General features: G+C 33.5%; 1 protein-coding gene across 1 annotated transcript; it reads left to right on the top strand.

Annotated features, from left to right (window-relative positions):
* The first annotated feature begins 467 nt into the window (after window positions 1-467).
* Window positions 468-22,892, top strand: GAS2L3 (growth arrest specific 2 like 3). The gene is made up of 8 exons (XM_063076201.1): window positions 468-491; window positions 8,161-8,329; window positions 9,434-9,549; window positions 11,250-11,391; window positions 16,094-16,157; window positions 16,907-17,045; window positions 19,904-20,011; window positions 21,558-22,892. The coding sequence occupies exons 1-8, from the start codon at window positions 468-470 to the stop codon at window positions 22,890-22,892; spliced, it is 2,097 nt and encodes a 698-aa protein (XP_062932271.1).
* The last annotated feature ends 3,362 nt before the right edge of the window (window positions 22,893-26,254 follow it).

Raw genomic sequence — 26,254 nt, 5'->3', positions numbered from 1 at the left:
CAAAGTCCAGATGACCTTATATGGTCTATATGAAGATCATATGAAAGATACTTGACTTTCAATAGCACTGGTTGGTTATTTATATTTACTATGTTTACAGGGGAAAATAAGACTTGGGAGACTTTTTTATGAGCTAGTTTTACTGTTAATTTTATTTTACTGTCTAGAAGCTTCAAGAATTATTTTGGTCCTAGTGCCAGGAACTACATGTTGAAGTGTGTTTCATGTTTTCCTATTTCAAATGAGGAACATCTTTATGAAGTAAGAAGCAAGGAATGATTATTGAATTCTCTTATAGTCAAACTAATCTGATTAGAAGAAAAAGTTTTAGGTTTTCAGGCAAATAGGAGAGCAAAGCGTATTCCTAAATCTTGTAATTTGGGGGTTTTATGGATTAAGAAAGCTGACATGGTCTGCATGTTAATATTTTGTTCTGTTTTCAGAAAATCAGTTTCATTTCAATATAGATGACCATGCAACCTGCAAGTCAGGTAAGTGTTTTTTCTGGGGGAAAAATATATTTAAACTATGAGATTAATTTAATCAAATTATAATGATTAGTAAAACACTAAGATTATCACAAAATGTTTTTATTGTGCTAGCTTTTTTAAGCATCACATTTTAATAACAGTAATATTATGCTTTCACTTTCTAATTCTGAAAATATATTAATAATAAGCTTTTGTTTGTCCTGATATGGACAGGAAGGAATCAAAATTTGTAAGAATCAAAATTGGGTCCCTTCTTATTTATTCCACCCTGGGAAAAGAACTGGAATATTTTGTAGTTCTCCCCCATTACACTTTAGAATGTATTTGCAGTTAAAAAAACTTTTAATGAAAACAAATATAGGCTTTTTATTTTAGATAATTGTACATGTGCTCTGTAAATGCCTATGCATAATTAGGCATTTAAATTTCAAAGAGTGTTTCTTTAAAATTTTTTATGTATTTTTTATTTTTGATGGGCGGAGGCAAGCTGGGAGTAATGAGGCAAACCAGAGTAATCTTATATTTGAATGAGTTCCAGAGTTGATGTTTGCTATGTTATTCTCATATCTTTTAAAATTTTCTTTCCTTTGATATAAATAGAACATGACTGAATATTAAAGATAAAAGTCAAATATTAACTTAAAGATAGAAGGTTGACCTAGGAAGATGCAAGCAGCTGATAATAAAGTTTGCCTTGGAAAGTTCAGAGTCAATCAAATTTTTCAGTTCTGATCCTAGTTTTGCCACTTTGTGAGATTCTGGCCATTTATTTTACCTCTTCAAGTCCCTGCTTCCTTACTTCTGAGGTGAGGATAATAGTACTTATTTTACAGGCTAGTTGTTAGGAATCAATCAACGTGCAAAGGATATATGCTGCGTAATAGGCACTTCAGAAGTTTGGTTGTACCATTGGTACAACACAATTATCCAGATGTAAAACTGGAGATATTGCCTGTGTCTGGAAAGTCTTCCTTTCTTTCTTTCTATTTTCTTTTATTTATTTGTTTGTTTGTTTATCTATCTATTTATTTATTTTGAATATTCATGAGATACAAAGCGGATTGTCTCCACCCCTGCCCATGATGTGGGGGCCAGATTCATATTGGGGAAATATCCATTACCAGAAATTGCTTTTGTACCCTTTGTCCCCTTCCAATTATCCCCCAACCTCCCTCCCCCTCCCCCTCTCCCCTCAACTTCAATTTGTAGCACTAGGAATGTTCCCTCCCTCTGTTGGATCATGGGACTACTGTGGTCTTTCTTTCCTGCCTTCCTTTCTCTCTTAGCTCCCACATATGAATGAGCACATGAGGTATTTATCCCTCTGTGCTTTGCTTGTTTCACTCAACACAAGCTTCTCCAGGTTCATCCATGCTGTTGCAAATGGGAGTATTTCATTCTTTTGATGGCAGAGTAGTATTCCATTGTGTATATATACCACAGTTTCCTTATCCAGTTATCTATTAATGGACATTTAGGTTGGTTCCATCTCTTGGCTATTGTATACAGAGCTGCAATAAACATGAGAGTACAGGTATCTCTTTGACATGATGATTTCCATTCCCGTGGGTATATACCTAGAAGAGGGATTGCTGGATCATATGGAAGATCTATCTGTAGTTGTTTGAGAAACCTCCGAATTGTTTTACAAAGTGGCTGTACTAATTTACATTCCCACCAACAGTGCAGTAGCGTTCCCTTCTCTCCACATCCTCACCAGCATTTGTTATTCACTGTCTTTTGGATCATAGCCAGTCTAACTGGAGTGAGGTGGTATCTCAATATGGTTTTAATTTCCATTTCCCTGATGACTAGTGATGTTGAGCATTTTTTCATGTATCTGTTGGCCATTTGTGTGTCTTCCTTTGAAAAATGTTTATTCAGATCCTTTGCCCATTTTTTAATTGGGTCATTTATTTTTTTTACTGTATATTGCTTGAGTTCTATGTATATCTGGATATTAGTCCCTTGTTAGATGCATAGTTGGCAAAAATTTTCTCCCACTCTGTAGGTTGTCTTTTCACTCTGTTGATTGTTTCTTTTGCTGTGCAAAAACTTTTTAGTTTGATATAGTCCCATTTGTTTATTTTTTCTTTTGCTGTTTGTGCTTTGGGGCTCATATTCATAAAGCCTGTGCACTGACCTAACGGCTGAAGTGTTTCACCTATATTTTCCCTTAGTAATTTTACAGTTTCAGGTCTTATACTAAGTCTTTAATCCATTTTGAGTTGATTTTAGTGTATGGTGAGAGATGCATATCTAGTTTCATTCTTCTGCATATGGATATCCAGTTTTCCCAGCACCACTTGTTGAAGAGGTGATCTTTTCCCCAATGTAGATTTTTGTTGCCTTTGTCTAATATCAGATGGCTATAAGCCTGAGGAGTGATTTCTGGGTTCTATTCTACTCCACTGGTCTGAATGTCTATTTTTATACCAATACCATGCTGTTTTGGTTACAACAGCTTTGCAGTATAATCAGGCAGAGTTATGCCTCCAGCCTTGTTTTTTTTGCTCAGGATTGCTTTGGCTATTTGGGGTCTTTTGTTTTTCCATATGAAAGGTAAGATTGTTTTTTCCATTTCTGTGAAGAATGTCATTGGTATTTTGATGGGGATTGCATTGAATCTGTAGATTGCTTTGGGTAGTATAGACATTTTCACAATGTTAATTCTTCTAATCCAAGAGCATGGAATATCTTTCCATCTTTTTGTGTCTTCTTTAATTTCTTTCAGAAGTGGATTGTAATTCTCATTGTAGAGGTCTTTAACCTCCTTGGTTAAATTGATCCCAAGGTATTGTATTTTTTTGGTGACAATTGTAAATGGGCTTACTTTCTTTATTTCTCTTTCTGTTAATTCATTATTTGAGTATATAAATGCTGCTGATTTGGGGGCATTTATTTTGTATCCTGCAACGTTACTGAAGTTATTAACCAGCTCTAGGAGTTTTTTGATAGAGTCTAGGTTTTTCTATATATGGTATCCTGTCATCTGCAAATAGGGAAAGTTTGACTTCATCTTTTCCAATCTGGATTCCCTTTATTTCTTTCTCTTGCCTGACTTCTCTAGCTAGTACCTCCAGCACTATGTTGAATAGAAGTGGTGAGAGTGGGACTGAGGCAGGATTAGGTGCCGCATGGAGCTGCGTGGTTCCGCGGACTGGCTGGCGCCTGCAGGCTCACCTGCGCGGTGCCAGTTCAGGGCAGGGAGCAGGTCCTGGAGCTCCCCCCCCACCTGGGTCCAAGGCAGTGAGGTGGGGGGGCTGCCTGGAGCCGTGCGGTTCTGCTGGCTGGCTCATGCTGGTGGGCTCATGTTCGGGGTGGGGGGCAGGCCCTGGAGCTCCCCCCCGCCTGGGTCCAAGGCCATGGGGTGGGGGGTCCGTGTGGAGCCACGCAGTTCCACTGGCTTCTTTCTTTCTATTTTCAATTAAGAAAAAAGGCTTATCAAGAGAACAGTGGATGAGAGCCTAGAGAAGAGAATTTATCTGTCAAATGTTTAAGAACAACCCTGAATGTGATCCCTCCCACTTGTACACCTTCCTATGCTATGCAGCTGTACCCTTCTACTCTACAATAAAGAGTTCCATCATCATGTTTTCCTTTTGGGACTTGTGAGCCCATGACAATCTACCTAAATATCCTATTTTTCCCCTTTGGGTCCTCTCACATCCATCTTCAGTGTGCTCAGAACTCCATTATTACTCAAAACCATTTTTGATCTTATTACCTCTATTCTCCTTTTTATCCAAGTCTCAGAAATGTCATTCATTTATTGTAATTATATTTGCTTGATACCTTACAGAGTGCTTTTTATCATTGTCACACTGACATTGTTCTTCTAATTTCTACAGTAATGGCCATTAATATTTTCTTAACTTGGTGATTTTTTTCATTGTTTTGTCTTATGGTTCCATGAAACCTTTTCTGGTCTAGAGTCCACAGATCCGTCTATTGATTCTTCTCCAAGAGTACCTTTGACATCTCTCATCGAGGCTTTTGCTTCTCTCCCTGCTGAATGTCAGAATTTTTCAGGATTTTTGCCTTTTTCTCTGCTAACTATGTTAGACAGCTATTTAGTTATTTATAAGTGCTTGTAGAGAGGAGATATCCAGCAAGTAGTTGTTATCCATTGATTTCTTATTAATTTAATACATTAAAATCTTCCTTGTCTTTGTTCTGTGTCCCTCAGTCTCATTAATAAATAAACATAGTCTGTGGGTCAATAAACAATAATTCTTAACCTCTTTTTAGGTCATAGTCCCCTTTGAGAATCTGACAAAAGCTATGAACTTTCTGCCTCATAAAAGGCCCAATTGTACATAGGCATAAAACTTTTCCTAAATGTAAGCAAGTTTATGTGCCTCAGTTCATATATAGACTGCCTATGGATTAAAAATCCCTGGAATGTGACAGCTTTCAGCATGTTTCAGAACAGCCTTTATTCATGCAGTTTTTGTTATTTACATCTAACTTTTAACATTAATATGCCACTGACTAGCCCAGGTAATTACAGAGTCTTCTGCTTACAATAATGGGAAAATCCAAAGTGTACTCTTCTCTCTAATGTGGCATGAAGTAAGAATGACTTTTTTAACATTTAGCTTCTCCATTTTCACATAATTTTTTTAAAACCACCCTCTTAACTCTTGCTCACCTTTCCTTGACAAACATTTGCACCTGCTTGGCCTTTTTTCAGCTCAGACAAATGGTTAGAGGACAAATAGCATATTTCATTGACTGTCAAATATGACTGATTGTAAGATGCATCTTGATTTTGATGGGATGAAGAGTCATTTGCTAATATCTGTTCCCCATTATTCAACAAATATTTTTGACTGAATACCATGTGTTAAGTATTATACCGAGTCCTGAGTTTACAAACAGAAATAAGATATGCTGATGAAAGGAAGAATTAGACAGTAAATTCTTGCTATAAAACCTTTGAAATAATTTTAACATAATTCAGTGAAATAAAAAACATCTTTTCTTTTTCCTAAATTTTTTTAGGATCCTTATATATTTAGGAGTTTATTCCCCAAAGCTTACCCTCAATTCCTGAAATAATATCCCTCAGATAACTTAGGTTTCTTTTTGTCTTGGGGTATTTTTGTTGGATTTCACTACGCCTGCATGCCTCTTGTATTTATTCATGTATTTTCTTTCTTTGCCTTTGGGATTTTTAAAAAACATGTTTATTTTTTATCATAGGAGATTGGAAGCAGATTTTTTTGTTGTTATCCTCCAAAGTTGGTCTGGATTACATATGTTATTGCTATGGCTTTTGATTTGGTTTAGTAAGACTTGACTCAAATGAACCTGTAGTAAGACTTGCCTCAAATGACTCTCAATAAGTTTAAAATACTATAAGGGGAAAATGATCTATATTTAAAAATCAGAAAGGGCTAGATTCACTTGGTATCACCTTTACTTATTCCTCTTTTTTAAAAAAACATTAAAAAAAATTTAAAGCAGTCATCAACCTACAGAGTAGTTTTTAAGTATAGTACAGAGAAATTTGTTTGCCTGAACCATTTGAGAGTAAGTGACCAACCTAATCTTCCATCACCTTCTTATACTTTAGTGTGTATTTCTCAAAAAGGACATCTTCTTACACAACCACAATGAAATAATCGGAGTCAGGATATTCACATTGGTACAGTACAACCATTTAATATCAGGCCACATTCAACTGTTGCCAGTTGTTCCAAAAATATCTAGTTCAGAATCATGTGTTGCATTTAATTGTTATGTCTCTTTAGTCTTCATAAGTCTGGAACAGTATCTCAGTCTTTGCTTGTCTTTAATGACCTTGACACTTGAATATTACAGACCAGTTATTTTGTAGAATGTCCCTCCATTTGGATTTTCTTGATGTTCTCATGGTTAGGTTCAGGTTATACATTTTGGGCAGGAATATCACAGAAGGATGCTGTATTTTTGTCATTGCATCCTGTTAGGTAGCATATGACTTTAATTTGTCCCATTACTGAAGATGCTCACCTTCATCACTTGGTTATGGTGCTGTCAGGTTTCTTTACTGTAAGATTACTCTATTTCCCTTTGTAATAAGTATTCATATGCAGGAACTTTGTAACTATATAAAAATCCTATTTCTCATTAAAATTTCAGTTTATATCTATATGGACTCGTGGTTGTCTATTCAACATGGTATAATCCATTTCTATTATTTTTTATTTTGATGCTCAAATTGCCCTCAATTTAGCCAACAAAAGTCCCTTCAGGCTGGCATCTTTGTCTTTTTTTTTTGGTGTCTGGCTCGTACAGGGTCTGAATTTGGTGTTATAATACCGTGCTCTAGCCAACTGGGCTAACCGGCCAGCCCATTCTGTGTCCTTCTGACATGTGTCCATCATTCTTTGAATGCTTCTTTGCTTTTTCACAAAAGATACTCCAATCCACCATAAGATTCATTCTGATTTTCTCTCATTCCATATTTGTACCTCTCTTTTCTGTCAATGAAAAGCTGGCTCCTATTTGATAAATCCCCATGTGTGTAACCAGTTTTCCATTGTCAGTGCCACCCCATTCCTGGGTATAGATGCTCAGCTCACTTGGACTCTAACACACTGTTCTAGGACTTCTGATGGATGTCCTCTTTATCCTACTCAGGATCTGACAGCTCACACAGGGCTGTTGCCAGACATGGATGCCCTCTCAATTTGCTCAAGCTCTGACTCTCCGTTCCAAGCCCCCCATGGCGAGAATCTCCTAGTCACTTCACTTTGGCTCTAATGATACCCCTTCCTGAATTGTCAGGAAGGAGAAGGACAAGCGCTACTTAGACCTTTTCTAAAAAAGTGACTTTATGATGACATGATTGTTTCTTTCACAGTTTAAAAAATTGACAGTATTTTTTATAAATAATTTTATATTAAAGTATATCTGATTGTATTTCAAAATTTTGCAAGTGTTGGTTTGATAGTATCTTTATGTCAATTTTTATTCTAAGCCAGGGAATGGTTTAGGTTTTATGGGCCAATAGATAAAAAAATCATTTTTAGCTTGTGGGCCATACAAAATCAGATGACAGACCAAATTTGCCTCACAAACTATAGTTTGCCACCCCTTTGTTTTAAACCAAAGTATTTAGAAAAAAAAATTTTTTTAAGTAGCCTGTTAGTGTGATTTAAAGTTTACGAAATGCCATTTATGCATTCATTCGTTCATTTATTCATTCATTTATTTATTCATTCAACAAATGTTTATGTAATCTCTGCTATTTGCTAGGCCCAATGCCAGATGCTACAAAGATGTATCTTGTAAGGCAGGTATCATTAATGCATTTGACAGCTAAGATACTAAGACTGGCCAAATAACTTGTTTAACTTACTCAGCTAACAAAGGAAAAATATTATTTGTTGAATTTTATTCTCTTAGTTCGACAGTAGAATCCATTAATTAGGAGTTTACCTTCATTGACAACTGTATTGAATACTGAAGACAACTCAAGTATCTAGACTAATAGGTTATTTCTAATTTATGTATTTCCTGTGAGCTGCTGCAGTTGTGTATATGCATGTGTTGTATATGGTTTATACTTCATCATTTAAATATCAATATGAATTTTGATGACTTTTAACAAAGGTTGTATTTATTCAGTTGATTGGTGTTTTCTGTCAAAGGCGTTAATGATACCTGTTTTCTCTAGGTGTGGTTTGGAGAAGATCTGCCTCTAAGTCCACGGAGTCCTTTGACTCCCAGACATGGACCAGGTTTGGCTGATGTTTGTCAGTATGATGAGTGGATAGCTGTGAGGCATGAAGCCACTCTGTTGCCTATGCAAGAAGATCTGTCTATCTGGTTATCCGGCTTATTAGGTAAGGCTTGAACAGATATTCAAAATTGTATTCTTTTATTCAATAAATATTTATTGAGAGCCTTGTCAAAAAGTGATTATTCCAGATGCCAGGAGTTACTCTCGTGAATGAAATATTCAATGTCCTTTTTCTCACAAAGCTTACATTCTAGTTGGGGAGATACTCTGATTCACCCTGAACTTGAGTCTTGAATAGCAGGACATTTGAGATTTAACTGAAGAGGTCAGTAAGCTTTGAATAATCAACATTTTCATTGTTAATATTAAAATCTTTTTAAAAAAGTATATAGGTCTAATTTTGTTTTTTGTTTTTTACTGATTTTTCTCCTCTTAATCTTATATAAGGTATGAGATTCTGAGTAGAATATATATGATACTGTAGTTAAAATGATTAGTATTTATGGGGCATTGAGGGGTAGAGGTACATGAAACCCAGGAGGAAATGTTAGATTGGAGAATGTCTGGCATCATATTTTTTAGTCTATTAGATAATATGATGAATGCTCTGAACTCTCTCCTCAGAAAAAAAGTTCACTTTAAATGCAGAATTTCATGTAACATTCCAAAGTTTAAAGGAATATCCTAAAGATCATCTTTGGCCCCCATAAAGTAATTAAACACACATCACTCACTCTAGTTGTCTGATATCAGTTTGATGATTTGGATAATTTTTCAAGTTGTTTATGTAATAATAATGCTCTTAAAGAAGTCATTTTAGAGGTGAAAAGTTGATATTCCCTGGGTGTTCATTATGGTATTGTCTTTAATTTTTAAATTGCAACAAAGTTCATTTTATTTATAGAGAATCTATTTCCTGTGCAAGCAGTATTAATACACAGTGAATTTATTTCATTTTAAATGAAATAAAATAGATATCAATTTTATTTTTTTTCTGTACTTTTACATTACAGATATTTTTATTATAGTTGTCTTTCATTTAGCTTGACATTATTTGTTTTAACTACACCTTCTAAGAGTGAATACTTGGAGTCTGATCTGTAGTCTACTTTTTCAGATGTAATCAGATTACATTTAATTAAATTTTAACCAAATTGTTTGAATTTACTGTTTCAAGAAGAATCTGAACTTTGAAATATGATTTTAGGTATTAAAGTTAAGGCAGAAAGGTTACTGGAGGAACTTGATAATGGAGTACTATTATGCCAACTGATTGACGTTCTTCAAAACATGGTGAAAACATGTAACTCTGAAGAACCAAAGGTAAGTGAATGTTTGACAGTAGTGATTTTATATCTCGGTACATATTAATTTGTTCCTGTACATGTCTTATCATCTCCACAGGGTTGTAAACTTCCAACCCAGCTACCTATAAGACCTTGAATAATTTACTCAACTTTTTGAGCATCTGGAAAAATTCTCATTTGTATAATGGAGATATTAATGTTTACCTTGTAGGATTTACTTGTGAGAGTTTGGTGAAATTAAATGAGATAATGTATAGATGATGTCTAGTGCTTGATGCATGGTAGATATCCATTAGCTAGCTCTTCTTGAGAACAGTAATAGTACCTTCCATACAGTATTGTTGTGAGGATTAAATGAAAAAAGAGCTTGTGATGGTTCTCGGCATACAAGTAGCTGCCATTATTATTATTATCTTCTTTATATTCTTCATATATGGCCATGGTGGTAAATTCTATAAATATTGGTTGAATGAATAGTAATTATTTTAGACAGTTTTCCTCCATTGGCCCTGAAATCATGATTTGAAGTAGATAAGGTTTTCTTTCTTCATCAACTGTGGGTGTTTTCAAGAGTTTGGGGTATGAACACTTACACACTGTTGGTGGAAATGTAAAGGTATCCTTGTTCTGAGGTACATTGAAAATAAAGCGTATCCTTTGATACATAATTCTACTTCTAGGAATTTTAAGAAAATAATCACAAACTTGCAAAAAAGATAGTAAAAACATTAGGAACAACTTAAATATTTATTAATAGAAAAGTTGTTAAAAATTAATTATGGTACCTAAACACATTAGAATGTTATTACACATTCATCACAAATGATTATTTAGATCTGTTACTTTCAAGCCCAAAAGATGACTGCAGCCTTTTGTTAAATGTATGTATGCACATACACAAATCAAATTGCAGAATAGAGTGTTTATGTGATGTTTTGTAGGTACAGCTTTGTGGATAGCTGTTCACTGAGCTGTCTTACTGAAATGTGGGTGAGAGGATTTTGGTTGATACTAACCATCTTTGTATTTTGCTGTATTGCTTGTCTTTTTTTTTTTTTTTCAATGATCATATATTCCATATTCAACCAGAAAAAACTCACAAAGCTATTTTAGTTCTGGAAAATAATAGCAACAGAAAGGATGTATAAAGAACTGGTGATAGTGGCTATCTCTACTGAGAGAGAGGAACTGAGGGGTAGAGGTGGGAACAAGACTTATTATATACTACTGTACCTATTGCATTTAAAAAGATCATATTAATGAATTGCTTCTTCAAGTAAACATTTAAATCAAATCAAAACAAAAAACCTCTCAGCCTTAACAGGGTTATCTATATACTCTTGGTTCAGATATCAAAAAATAGGATTTTGTGAAATTAAGACCATCAATTTTCAAAGAACTTGAATTAAGAATGGGCAACTACTTCCTTATTTGATAGTCTCAAGAAACTCAGAATTGTCTTTATGAGTATGCATGTAAGGAAATAAGCAAAAATGAGTCTGTTAACTTTAATTTTGACCAGATTATTTTCTTAGGAATCATTTTCTGGAATATACTTTAAAGCGAAGTAAAATAAAATAATTTTGAAGATTTTTTCCCCCTAAAGCTGTGTACTGTTTAGTTAGTCAATGCATTGAACATTTATTTAGTGATATTAAAATGAATATCTACTGAAAATATCCTTGATGCATTTTTGAAATTATTCATCTTTTCCAGAATTTTCCAATGAAAAAAGTGCCCTGTAAGAAAGATGCAGCATCAGGTTCATTTTTTGCCAGAGACAATACTGCAAACTTCCTTCACTGGTGTAGGCACATTGGGGTTGATGAAACTTACCTTTTTGAATCTGAAGGTTTAGGTAAGTGTTTTTTTGTATCCCTCGCTTGTAATTTTTCTTACTAAATAAGGACTCAAGTACCACATCTTTTTCCAAGAAAAAAATCTATACTTTATGTATATGTGAAACAATTAGAGAATCAGATACTAAATCAAATATATTAAGCCTTTCATTTATAGTTAAAGATTGTGCATATCTAGAATATCCTAAATATATTTTATTTCCTAAGTGAGTTGGCTACAGGAAGTTTCTGGACTAAAGTTTTACTAATTTATATTTGTATGAAGAATTACTCTACCAAGTCTAAATTACTGGTAATTTCTTTTTAACCAGATAATTACAGAGATAACAGAAGGCCAAATGTTGTGTACTTAGTATTTACCTTGTAAACAACAGCTGTCAACTTGATTATCTAAATGGATTAATGTTTTTGACAATTTATTTTGAAAAGTCATGGTCTACTGAAGAATTATTGACATATTTTCTTATTTCCTTTAAGTCAATAGAAGCATCTGTGCAGTAACAAAAGTGGTAGTTATCTGACTAAGGTTTAGGCCATATATTTTTTTTCAAAGCATTTATATATGTAGATACATATGCATATATATGTGTACATACGCACACACATAACACAAACAGAATTTATAATGTTGCGATAGAAGCAGTAGCATACCAAGGACAGGAGCTGTAGGAGTTGTCTGCCCTGGTAGAGAGAAGTTTTATCTCTGACATTTAGAATTGCTGGTTCATGGTGATAATAAAAAACAAATTGGCTTTCAGTTGGTTTTGTTATTGTTTTCAAATTCTCTACTGACAGCGCATACATACCCTTACTGCCTGAATGCGGGGTAAGCTGCTCCCACTGCTACCCGTTTGCCATGCCTCTGGATACTCCCATCCAGTAAACAATAAAGTATAATGGATTGCTGTCTTACCCCTTAGTTTGCACCCTGCTTTAATCTAGGTATGCTGATTGTTATTGACAATGTAGTTGATTTAGTGGCACAGCCAGCTTCTAGAGAACAAAGCGAAGACGAAATGCTTTGAATTCTCTAGTTTCCAGCTTATTGTTTCTTAAAGGATATAAAATTGTTGTATATTTCTCATTCTCAGTAGAAGGCATCTTCTGACTGTCAGGACTAAATAAAGCACTGTCAATACCACTAATTCATTTTTAGGCATTGAACTGATGAGCTAATGTTTTTACTCTCCAAAGGTCTCAGAGATGAGCCTTTTAATTTTTCACATTTTGCTAGGAGCTCAAGCAATTTTAAGGAACAAATATGCTACTTTATGCACTTCTAAGTGTTTAGAAAAACAAGATTAATAAAAATTTTAGGATCAATTCCTTTATTGGTATGAATTTTAAACTCAAATATAGGCCTTTTTATTGTTTTGAGATACAGTTTGTGCTTGGGGTATATAATAGATGCTCTTTATAAATCAAAGAACAACTGCCATTTCTATTGGCAATGTCAGTGTACACTGAATTCATCACATGTTGCATATTATTATAATAGGATTCAGAAGTTTCCTAGAGTTTCTAACTCCAAGGACTGGAACAGAAAGATAGATAATCCATAACTATTAGTGCATTTAGCACAAGTTCTATGATAGGGCTTTTATTTTTTTTTGTTTTTATTTTTTTAAGGATCTCTGTCTTTACACTTCAATTACTTAAAAAATTTTTTTATTTTTATTTTTTAAAATTGTGTTAAAATACAGATTAAAAAAATTGCCCTCATCACCATTTTAAAGCATATTAGGTTCCTTTTTTAATGGCATTTTAAAAAATTGAGATATATGTCACATAACATGAAATTCATAATTTTAAAATGAATACTTCAGTGGTTTTTAGTATATTCACTGTGTTGTACAATCATCACCACTATCTAATTCCAGAACGTTTCTATCACCCCAAAAAGAAAACTCATACCTGTTAGCAATTAGTCCTAATCACTCTCTTCTCCAGTCCCCTGACAATCACTAATCTACTTTCTGTACCTATGGATTTGCATATTCTGGACATTTCATATAAATAGAATCATATAATACCTGGTCTTTTGTGTCTGACTCCTTTCAGTTAGCATAATGATTTATGTTGTAGCACATAATAATACTTTATTCCTTTTTACAGCTGAATAATATCCCATTGTGTAGATATACCACATTTAAAAAATTTATTTATCAGCTGATGGACATTTGAATTGTTTCTACTTTTTGCCTATTATGAATAATGCCACTATAAACATTTGTGTACAAGTTTTTGATTGAAATATGTTTTTAATTCTCTCAGGTGTATATCTAGGGATGGAATTGCTGGTCATATGGTAACTCTATGTTTATCTTTTTGAGAAACCACCAACCTGTTTTCACAGTGGCTTCACCATTTCACATTTCACCAGCAGTGTGCAAGGGTTCCAATTTCTCCACATCCTTGTCAACACTTCTTATTGTCTGATTTTCTCATTTGTTTGTTTTTTGTTTTATTATGACCATCCTAGTGGATGTGAAGTGGTTTGTCATTGTGGTTTTGATTTGCATTCCTCTAATGACATTGAGCATCATTTATGTGCTTATGGGCCATTTGTATATCTTCTTTGGAGAAATGTCTATTCAAATTCTTTGCTCATTTTTTTAAGTGGATCATTTATCTTTTTTGTTGGTTTGCATGAGTTTTTTTGTATATTCTAGATACTAGGCCCTTATCAGATATGATTTGCAAATATTCTCTTCCATTCTTTGGGTTGTCTTTTCACTTTCTTGATAGTGTCCTTTGATACACAAGGTTTTAAATTTTGATGAGGTTTAATTTATCTATTTTTTTCTTTGCTTATGCTTTTGGTGTCATATATAAAAAAATCATTGCCTAATCAAGGTCATGTATATTTTTAACCTATGTTTCCTTCTGAGAGTTTTATAGTTTTAGCTCTTACATTTAGGTCTTTGATCCATTTTGAATTAATTTTTGTATATGATGTGAGGTAGGGGCTCAAATTCATTCTTTTAATGTAGATATCCAGTTGCCCAACACCATTTGTTGAAAAGACTGTTCTTTCTCCATTGCAACCTTGTTGAAAATAATTGAATATAAACATATGGTGTTTTTCCTGAATGAAGTTCTATTCCATTGGTGTATATGTCTATCCGTATGCCAGCAATACACCGTCTTGATTACCGTTTTGAAATTAGGAAGTGTGAGTCCTCCAACTGTTTTTCTTTTTCAAGATTGTTTTGGCTAGTCTGCTGCTTCCAATTCTGTATTAATTTTATTGATATTTCCGTTTCTGGAAAAAAAGGCTATTGGAAGTTTGATAGGGATTACATTGAAGTCTAGTTAAATTTGGGGAATGTTACCATCTTAAGAATATTGTCTTTCAGTCAATGAACATCAATGGGATGTATTTATATTCATTTATGTATTTAATTTCTTTCAACAATGTTTTGTAGTTTTCCTTGTACAAGTCTTATACTTCTTTGGTTAAATTTATTTCTAAGTACTTGATTCTTTTTGAAGATATTGTAAATGGAACTATTTTCTTAATTTCATTTTCAGATTGTTCATTTCCAGTGTATGCAACTAATTTTTGTGTATTGTGTTATATCCTGCATTTTTGCTGAACTTGCTTATTAGCTCCCATAGTTTTTTGTAGATTCTTTTGGGTTTTCTATACATAGGATTATGTCTTACATAATTGGGATAGTTTTCCTTCTTTCTTTTCAATCTGGGTGCCTGTTATTTCTTTTTCTTGCCTAAATGCTGTGGCTAGAACCTGTAGAACAATAGTGAATAGCAGTGGTAAGAGTGGACATCCTTGTCTTTTGCCTGGTCTTGGGAAGAAGACTTTTGATCTTTTACCTTCAAGAATGATATTATCTGTGGTTATTTCATAGATGCCTTTTATCAGATTGAGAAAGTTCTCTTCTATTCCTTGTTTGTTGTTTTATTTTTTATTTTTTTTTAAAATCATTAAAGGTTGTTGGATTTTGTCAAATACTTTGTCTATAGAGATAATTATGTGTTTCTTTTCTGTTATTCTATTAATGGTATATCACATTGATTGATTTTTATATGTTGAACTAAGTTTGCATTCCTGGCATAAGTCCCACTTGGTCATGGTGTATACTTCTTTTTATATGCTGCTGGATTTGGTTTGCCGATATTTTGTTGAAGATTTTTATATGTATATTCATAACGGATAATGATCTTTAGTTTTCTTATGATGTCTTCATCTGGCTTTGGTATCAGAGTAATGCTGGCATTATAGAATGTTAAGAAGTGTTCTCTCCTCTTCTATTTTTGTGAGAGTTTGAGAAAGATAGCACATAGTCCTGTGCTAAAGATATTTTAGAATAAAATTGAGGTGACATCTCTTCTAACACTATCTTCTCTTGAGAGATGATCTGGAATATGAATAATTTAATGTTTCTAGGCCCTAGCTTTTTAGTCTTAAAATGCCATACAGATAAGGGTTTGTCGTAAATTTTTATCTTCTTGTTAGCTGTTTTCTGTTTGTTTTAGAAATTGAGTTAGAAGTTCTATTTTTAAATAGTTTATGGAAGATAACATTATGTAGAGAAAATAAAAATGTCTTTTCTAAGTCTTCTCCAAATAAGTAAAGCCCCTGTCTTCATTATTCTTTTCTTTTACTCTCTTTCATGCCAGAAATATATTTCCCTATTTAATTCTGCTGCTTGAAATATGTGGTCTTATTTTCCACAGTTTTGCACAAAGATCCAAGACAGGTGTATCTTTGTCTTCTTGAAATTGGTCGAATTGTGTCAAGGTATGTATTCTACAATATTTCAGAATTTCACTGCCATAAACATTTTTAAAGCTACTTAATTTTAGCTTAGAACACTATTTTCTGTAAATGAAATAATTCTTGATAAAAATAAAGTAACCTAATTTTCTATTTTATCTTTCCTTTTCTTTATTAATTTTGTTCTATTTACATGAGCATATGTCAACATCTCCTTTCTCAATATAGTTTGCCTTCATTTAATATTAAACTGTATAGAGTGTGGTGATAACACCAAGGTCAAAAGTTTGGATCCCTGTACTGGCCAACCACCAAAAAAAAAAAAAAAAGTAATAATAATATTAAACTGTGAAAGTGGTTACTTAAGTCTTTCAGATTAAGAATAGAGTAAGAGCTTGCAGTGTTAAAGCAGTTCAAGGCAAAGCAAGTGCTCAGAACACAGAAAAGATCTGATAAGAAGGCTGAGGCTCGGTGTCTCCTCTATCTACTCCAGCCCCATCTTTACTCACCAGCTGATTTTAAAGCTGCCTTTCAGGATCCCAGGTAGAATATTGGGAGCATCCAGTAAACCAAATATATGGTGTGATACGAAGATTATAATCTGGGTTTTTGGCAGTTTGTGAGACATTAAAAAGCATTTCCAGATGTCACAGTAAAACAGTTGCTAGAAGAGAATCATGTAGATTTTGCTTTAAAAATAATTTGTCTTGATATGCACAGAAGTGCTTAGGTCAACTTTGCCTGAATGATCAGATCTCCTGGTTGGTTTTCAGATATGGGGTTGAGCCACCAGTATTAGTAAAACTTGAGAAAGAAATTGAGTTAGAAGAGACCTTGCTTAATACTTCTGGGCCTGAAGATTCCATCAGGATTCCAAAATCGTGCTGTCAGCATGAAGAGCTACATGAAGCTGTAAGTAATTGCCACACTCTTTTTTGACTATGATTCCTTGAAGTCTTATAGTTTTATGCCCTTTAGTTTGTTACAGGTGATGCTGTGTTTGAAAAATGTTTCTTATTCAAAATGTACACCAGTACTAATCTTCACTTCCCGATAAGTTCAGAGCACTATATTGTAAAGGTGATTTGTTGTTATTTGTGTATGATGAGGAAGGAATGTGTAGTTAGGTGTGATGAGGCAAATAGACTGGAACCCATTATGAAGGGTATTACAGGCCACAGGAATTCATTGATTAAAGGACTGTGTTCACACAGGAAGAAAGTACAGTATTGAAATTTGCTAATAATCAAGGAAGTCAGATTAAAACAGCCATGAAATACCATTTGCTCCGTTAGCAAAATTTTTGAAAATTGTGAAACCTGGTGCTGGTGTGTTCTGGTGAAACTAAGAGATTGCTATTGGCAATGGAAAATGATAGAAACTTTTGAAAAACATTAATAAATAACAAAAGCTGTAAAAAATCTTTTTTATTTTTATTGTAACTAAAATGGGAAAAAATAGCATAAATGAAAGTATTTCTTGCACTATTACTTATAATGGTGAAAAATTGGAAGCAATGTAAATGCTCTCAAAAAGGGCAATGGCTTGGTAAATCAGGATTCATTATCTTAAAAGAATAATCATTTTATGTGATCATTATGATGACTATGTAACAACAAGAAAAATGTTTATTATGGGGCCGAGCCCGTGGCGCACTTGGGAGAGTGCTGCACTGGGTGCACGGTGACGCTCCCGCCGCGGGTTCGGATCCTATATAGGAATGGCCGGTGCACTCACTGGCTGAGTGCCGGTTATGAAAAAGACCAAAAAAAAAAAAAAAAGGTTTATTATGTGAAAAATATGTATATAGAGAGAAACTGTATAGAAACAAGCAAAGTGAAAATAATTGACAGTAATGTTGTGCCTTGTAGATTATTTTAATTTCTTTAGCTACTTCCTTTAAGTATGCAATAAACAAAACCAGAAAAAAAGCATTTCTTATCCACAGCTCTTATTTCTTCTAGGCTTACTGCCTTGTTTAGATTGTGGGCTAGTGTGATTGTACTGCTCAATTTAATTGGTATTTGGATATTTTAAACAAGGAAAATAAGTGACTTCTGATATCTGCATTCTTGCTATGAAAACTAAAAGGGAACACATTTCTCTAAATATATATGTGCTATCTGAATACATTTAATGTCTACCGGTAAATATGTGATCTACAGATATCTTGGGGTCATATTTACGATAAGGAACAATTATCTGATTCATCATTTAGGGTTGTGTTAAGAAGTATACAAATGCAATTCTGTGTACTTAATGAAATTTTTATGGACAGAAAGTAGTGACTAAAAGAAATACCTCCTTTCAAATTACCTTGTTTAACTAATGTATAAACATGATTCTAATAATTATAAACTCTTTACCTGAGTTCAGTTTATTTTTAACCATTTTACACATATGGTATGTGTATGTAAGCCTATGAATGTGCATGCACATATGCACATTTACCCAGGCTATGAGCAGGATAAACCTGATTGAATGACTTATGAAAATCAGTTCTATTTGTTTATAAGCATGTTATTTTGTCAAGTGAACGGTATAGGGAAATAAGCAAATTCTGGACCCTTCTCATCAAGCCCTGGTGAATCCATGAGTGTCCATTTAGTTTGCGTAATGAAGATGATCATATAATTTTCTATTACTGCTCAGCTAAATTGGGCATACACGAAGAGACTTTAACATCATGCCTATGTTCAATTAAATGAATTTGTTTAGACATACTCTGAGTGACAAGTAAATGAGAAAAATATTCATGACCTTGGTTTTTAAAAATGTAACTTTTAGAAAAGCCAAATATTTTCCATAGTAGAGATATGTGACTTTTTTTTTTTTTTTTGTGACCAGCACTCAGCCAGTGAGTGCACTGGTCAGTCTTATATAGGATCCGAACCCGCGGCGGGAGCGTCACCGCGCTGCCAGCGCAGCACTCTACCAAGTGCGCCACGGGCTCGGCCCGATATGTGACTTTTTTTGATCAAAGATATTTCAACAAATATTTTCATTTAATCAATTTATCTTAATTTTTTGTTTTAAATATGTGATTGAATTTATTTTATATTTACTGCAGTTCTACCATTTTAAAAAATATTTACTGCACTAAAAATTTCTGTAAACTCCTTGAGGGATAGAAGTAGTGTTTTCCATTGACTCCCATCTCCTCAGCAGATTGTTGAAACAGAGTGAGCACTTTTAGAAAAATTATTTTTGAATTGAAATTTTTAAGAACTTTACCCAGTCTTGGGTGAATTGATGTGACTTTGTCTCTGCCTATTTTAACAATAACTTTGAACAAACAGTATTAGGTTAGCACAGTGTTAAGGGACAGGTAAAAATTCCTACTTAGCCTTTATCTGACTAGTCCATCTTTGATTTGACAAAGGTATATTAATTCAGGGATTAAAACAATTAAAGCTTGATAATGAACTCACGTTTCCAGAAACTCAGCAAATGAGTTTTGTGTTGACTTCACTGCCTTACATGTTTGCAGACCTTCTTCAATGAGCAGTGAGTTCACTCTGAGCCTGAGTGCACTTGGGTAGAGAGAGAGACTCAGCCTTCCTCACTGCTGGCATTTCTGTTACATTAGCAGTGCCAGTCTCAGTATCTGTTAACTAGTAAAGGAGAAGAGATACTAAATTGTTAAACTGTCTTTGACTTTTTATCTTTGATTTTGATTTTCCTAGGTACCAAATAACATTGCATTTTAACTTTAAACAAATTACTTTTTGTAACAAACACTAAATTTTGTTATTTATTTTTAATTTTAGGTTAGACATATTGCTGAAGATCCTCCTTGTAGCTGTTCTCATCGATTTTCTATTGAGTACTTGTCTGAAGGACGGTACCGACTAGGGGATAAAATACTCTTTATAAGAGTAAGTCCACTATTTACATCCTATTTACATAGATCTTCTTTTGAAATTGAGTTTATCGCTCTATTAATCTCTTTTTGCTCCCCTTTTACTTTTAAAAAAATTGGAATAGAGGGTGCTATTAATGGAAGAATTTCACTGAACAGGAAAAATATGGAGTACTTGCTTTCATGAGTATATAATGAGTTTAAGTAAACACTTTTTAACACAGCAAACAACTAACTTCAGGATAGCTATGACGATTTAGACATTGAATATAATTGGGGAAAAAGTCTTTGTACACCTCAGGTAACTTATACTATTTTTCAAATTTTCTAAAAAATAGTTTTCTATCATAAGAAAAAACAAAACAAAACATCTAATAACATCAAATATCTGTAGTAAGAAAAAGAAATGGAAATGTTGCAGTTTACATACTTTGGGATTTAAGCATAAAATCTTTTTCTCATTGACACAGCATCAGTATGTGTACCAGTATGCTGATATACCTGTTTATTTCCTTCCTTTGTCCCATCTGCAATTGATTAATTCTCGCCTTTGCTGATAAGGAGATTGGAATTTCACCAGATCTGCATTCTTTCTACTTACAACACAATACAAGGCCGTTTTATTCCCAATGTAGGAGCATAGTATAAAAGTATTTGAAAATAGAATTTCATCCTCCAAATTTTCTGCTATTTCATATATTATCATTACTTCCCCACCTCCTACCCAACCACCCCCATGCACTTTTTATCTTTTAATTAGCTTTCTTTTTTAAGGGAATATGATTTAGTGATGGTGCACAGAGCATGGGACTTAGAGTTAAAATTTGTGAGCAATCTTATACAATTGTGCATATTTTCCTCCTGAATGGACAGTGGCCTGAAATCCAGCTTGGGCTGTATTGGCAGAACCAAGGTGTGTCTTATCCCAGTACCATTTGGGTTAGGGGCAGCCCAGTGCATTTAAGACCAGGCCAAGCTGTGTGACTTGGGACAGATTCCTTAATCTCTCAGAGCCATAACTTTATCTGCAAAGAAGAACTAATAATAAATTATATCAAAGTGTTTTAAAGATTAAATTGATATAACACCTATAAAATAATTTATTAAATTGTAAAGTACAAAGTTTAGTCATTTTTATCTTTCTTCTATAATTGTTTTTCTTTATTATAAAACTTTCCTCTTCATAAGTCCCCATTTCTCCTTCTCTCCCTCTCCTTCCCTTTTTCCTCTCACTTTGCTTCCTTCAATATTCAACTCTTCATTGAACAGTATGACCTTTGCAATTTTGTATATTAATAACTGGAATTTTGAGGATGCAAGTTATATGTAAAATACCTTCTTTACAATTTAGAGGACTGTGCATTGTTAGTTGCATAATTCAACATTAATTAAATTTGTTATATGAATAACACAAGAAAGAGACTGTCAGTTTGTAGTGAAGGTGTGGCAAATACTCTGAATTTCATAGATCACAGACATCACAAATTGTGACTGCTAATGAATTGTAACTGTAAATAAACCTCAGTTTTACAGCTTTATTTTTCACTTTCTTCTGAGGGCAGATGCTTCATGGAAAACATGTCATGGTCCGTGTTGGTGGAGGCTGGGATACTCTTCAAGGATTTTTGCTTAAATATGACCCCTGTCGAATATTACAGTTTGCTACACTAGAACAAAAAATTCTAGCATTTCAAAAAGGAGTTTCTAATGAAAGTGTTCCTGATTTGCCTGCCAGAACACCTCAGCCTCCTGAGATGAATCCTTTGTCAGCAGTTAACATGCTTCAGAAGCAAAATTCAAAACCTGGCACACCAGTTGGTATTCCAAGGAGCAAAGAAAAGCAGGTACATCCACCAGGTGTATTGCTGCCAGCATCCTCACTGAAAGGAGATAATCTGGGCTCCGTGTCAGTTCGTTCTAAATTTATAAATTCTCCAGCAGCGTCTTCTCATCTTAAAGTCAAGTCTTCAAAAAGCATAACAAAGAAACCACATGCTCCTTCAAACAATGTATCATCTTCACTTGCTTCCTTAAATCCAGTAGATAAAAACACTTCTTCACCAGCTTTATCAAGAACTGCGTCTTGTGTATCTAAGTCATTGAGAAAATGTATCACATCCCCCAATACTCCTAAAGCCAAGGTTATTCCAGCCCAGAATTCAAGAGATCTGCCTGAATCTACACTTTTGCCAAATAAGTGTTCTGGAAAAATTGAATCAAAGTATTTGAAACACAATCATAATTCTTCCAGGGATGATGCAGTATTTCACTCAGCTGCACATTTAAATTCATCATCTAAGTGTCCAAAACAACCCAAAGCAAATTTTTATGTAAGGCCTAAACCTTCTCCTTCTTTCCAGTCCCCTACAAAAATGACAAAACCCAGTTCCAGAACCATAGCCACAGGTCTAGGAACGCGGTCTCAGCCATCTGATGGAGTCCTACAAACAGGGGCAGTCCCTGCACAGAAACTTAAATCAGCCTTAAATTTAAATCAGCCAGTTTCGGTATCTTCAGTTTCTCCTGCAAAAGTTGCACAGGAATTGAAAGATAAGAAAATAGTTTCAGTTACCAAAAAGCAGGCTCAGAATAAAAGCTCATGCCAGAAGACAGGACTGAGCTCCTCAAAGTCTCCTGGCCGTACTCCACTGTCCATCATGAGTCTTCCTCAGTCTTCTGCCAAAGACCAAACTGCACCAAAGTCAACACAGACTGCCACTAAGGGCCAGTATTCAGCTAAAGGGCCTCCCAAAAGTGGAAAAACCCTAGTTTCTACCAGGAAACCATCTTCATCTGGTAAGGAAGCAGATAGTGGAGATAAGAAACCTACTGCAAAGAAAAAGGAAGATGATGACCATTATTTTGTTATGACTGGAAGTAAGAAACCTAGAAAATAAATACATATGTATCATTTTAAGAAATCAGGAAGATCAGAGTGAATGTGTTAGCTTCTCCTGTTTGTGTTTGTCCAAATAGGTACAGACAGTAAGTACAACAAGATGGGAGATGGAGGTTGGGGATGTGAGTAGAGGATGGGTTGAAGAGAGGGCTGATCAGAACTCACATATCTGAATTTACCAGAAGGTACCCTTCTGAGGCAAACAGTTGTAGGATTATTGCAAGTTCTTATTGATAATAGACATGTATATGATTTTCAGTTCATAGCATAGTTGTTCATATCTGCCTTTTAAGGGAAATGTAAAAGTCAAATAACACTACTAGAATTATCACTGTAGTTGGTGTATTTTTGAAAACGTATTAGTTATGGAAGTTATATACCTGTTATTACAGTGGTGCTCCTAATATTAATTGTTGCATTTTATTAGAAAAGCAACAGTTTGGCACTTGTCTGACAGAAAGGATCTAATTTAATTTCCTAATCAGGATTGCATGATCCAGCAATACAGAGTACCAATGGCTCCTGCTGATTAGCTTGCCATCACTCTGCGTTAGGTAGAATTCTCATTATTTAAATTTTTTTTAGCTTTCTAAATCAGAAGGACCTGATTTTTTTTTAAAAAAACCTGGCTTATATTATTAACGTTGGTAATATTTTGTTACCAATATTTTTGGTAAAAAAACAAAAACAAGTTAACTTATTGAAATATAAACTGAAATTTGGTAACAACAACAACATGATTTTTAATATATTATCTATAAAAGTTAAACACCTTATATTTTAGATGGATGTCATGTGATGTGACAGGGAAACTGATTTTGTAGATTTTATCATATTAAAAATATTTTTTAATAATGTAATTTCCTATGATTCAGATATAAATTTTTACATTAAAATGTTTTAACATCAGAATTATGTTTTAACAGTCTTAAAACTAAAGGTGGCCTGTTAGTTCAGTTGGTTAGACCCGCAACCTTATAAAAGTCACAGGTTTGGATCCCCATACTGGCTAGCCACCAAAAAATAGAAAAAAGAAAGACAGTCTTCAAATTAAGATATTATAAGAATCTTAGAGTAATGCTATATAAAAGCTATCAGGTGATTGTTATTTTTTCTTTTGCTGGCACAACAATGCCAGTTTTAATTAGATTCTTCTAGTTATGTTCATTTTCTTTAATAAAGTCATGCTGCCTTCAGTTTTCCAATGGCAAGTGTATAGCAGTGTGCAGCATTTTCTGCTCTGTAGGCAGATTGTCTCAAGGAACATATCCAGATCATGGAATGCCTGCATAGACCACATTGATCTAAGATGATCCTTTCAAATAATTTATTTTTTAAGGGATTGTGACTATTTTAAAAAATTATTAATGTACTTTGAGAAGTTTTAAGGGTATTTTAAATAACTATACAATGTTATTATTTGTCCCAAATTATTATATTGAGGTTTGTGTTTCTCTATTTGTTTTTAACTAAAATGTGTTTTCTAAAGAATAAAAGAATAGTTTACACAAATGTATCATAGAATAAGCATCTTGAGCTGGCTACTAATGTTCTGTATATTATAAAGCAAGAAAACTTTGCATAAAAATAAGTGATCTTTGCCCAACGAATACAGTTAAAATCAAAGACACATGTAGGTTAGTTTATGAAATAATTGATGCTTCTCCTCTTAAATGAGACAGTCACCAAATATTTGGTTTAATTCCGCTATTGATCTGGGCATTGAGAGAGACAATATTTACATCTTAGGAAAGTGAAGTCAGTGTTCACGAGGCGCTAGAAGCTTCACTTTTTTAGTTCAGAAATACTTAATGCATCTTGCAGAGAGGAAGAATTTTACCTTCAAGAAGGAGTTTATTCTCTTGTAAGACCAAACCATACTTTTGTTATCAGTAACTGTTAGAATTTTTAAAAAAAAAAAAAAGTAAATGGTGGTATAGCCTGCCTATGAGTCCAAGTAGGTTTTACAATATGTAAACATTAACGTTTGTGTTGAGAATAATCACGAATAAAAATATCGCATAGGCATCTGGCACAAATTCCAGAACTAACCAAAGAATTGTTTATTTGAAAAATTGGAAGCCAATTTATAAATAGCTCTATTCTTTAATAGTAGGAAATTTCTCCATGTCTAATGAATTTTTATTTATGTATAGCTTATCCTTCTAAAATAAAGTTTTTGTCTGAATAATAATTCCTGAAAAACAATTAACTTATTCAAATATATTTTGAAATTCTCCTAAAGAGTTAGTGTTTCTAACCATTTTCACAATTTTTCAAAGACTTTATTTACATCGTTGAAGTTGGAAAGAAGTTTTCATTTCTTCTTAATAATAGTGCAAGATTTTTGAATAAGTTTTTTGTGTTTAATATTTAATAAAATGAGTATAATACTAACTGAAGTACCTAGAGGAAGAAATAAAGTGCTTTAAAAAAAATGGGATGTTTTTATTTTTCTTTGCTATAATTTGTTAATCTGACATATATAAAATTAAACCAGAGAAAAATGAAATGCTGATTATTTTTACATTGTTTGAGCTTAGAATAGGTGTTTAAGATTTATGTATTCAAAATGCTATAGTAAGTTAGATGACTTCTAACTTTCCTCTCCATACAGAGTTTATAATTCTTAATGGATAGGGGAATTTTCTGAGAAAAAATTATTTTTCCCTTTGTGATCTTTTTATTTCTATCTGATTTAAAATCTGTTACTTCTTTAAAAGGTTTCAATAATAGGTTGTTATGATAAATTCTAACATCCAGGTTCACATACTGACTCCACCTGAATCCAAATTTGTCTATATTCTTTCCTTGTGCCAGCGGTATTTGTATGAAATTTTAACTTACATTTTCTCAAGTATTAAAGTTTAAACTATATATGAAGCATTCATAATTTGAAAACAGTTTAATTCTTTTGCTATTTAAAATGCTCTTTTTACACTTGTGAAGTTTGTTTCAGGGCTCCCAGGAGGTTTTAAGGCCTTGCTGTTAAGCAACAGTGTTTGTTCCCCAGGTTGGTGTACAGGCTAGAAATTTGTTCCAGAAAGACCAAACTGATATTTAATAATCTTTGAGATAGTATAAATAATTTATTAGTTATTAAAGTAGAATTCTATAAATCACAAAAGCATTGTGCTCACAGAAGGCTACTGATAATAGGAATTTCCAATTTCCAATTCCTGTAATCCTGTTTCAATTTCAGACTTTGATACAGGGAGAATATTCTTGAAGTACTCTTCTTTTTGCTATATTTATGGCCAAAGCAATTATAAAAAGCACTTAATTCAATATGTGTTTCCTGTGATGTTTCCAAAAAGAAAACAGAAAAACACAAGTTAGACAAAATTTTTTTATATTTTC

This window comes from Cynocephalus volans, chromosome 12 (genome assembly GCF_027409185.1).
Source record: "Cynocephalus volans isolate mCynVol1 chromosome 12, mCynVol1.pri, whole genome shotgun sequence".
NCBI lineage: Eukaryota > Metazoa > Chordata > Mammalia > Dermoptera > Cynocephalidae > Cynocephalus > Cynocephalus volans.
The sequence above is the reverse complement of the archived record's forward strand: the minus strand, read 5'-3'. Positions and strand labels throughout refer to the sequence as shown.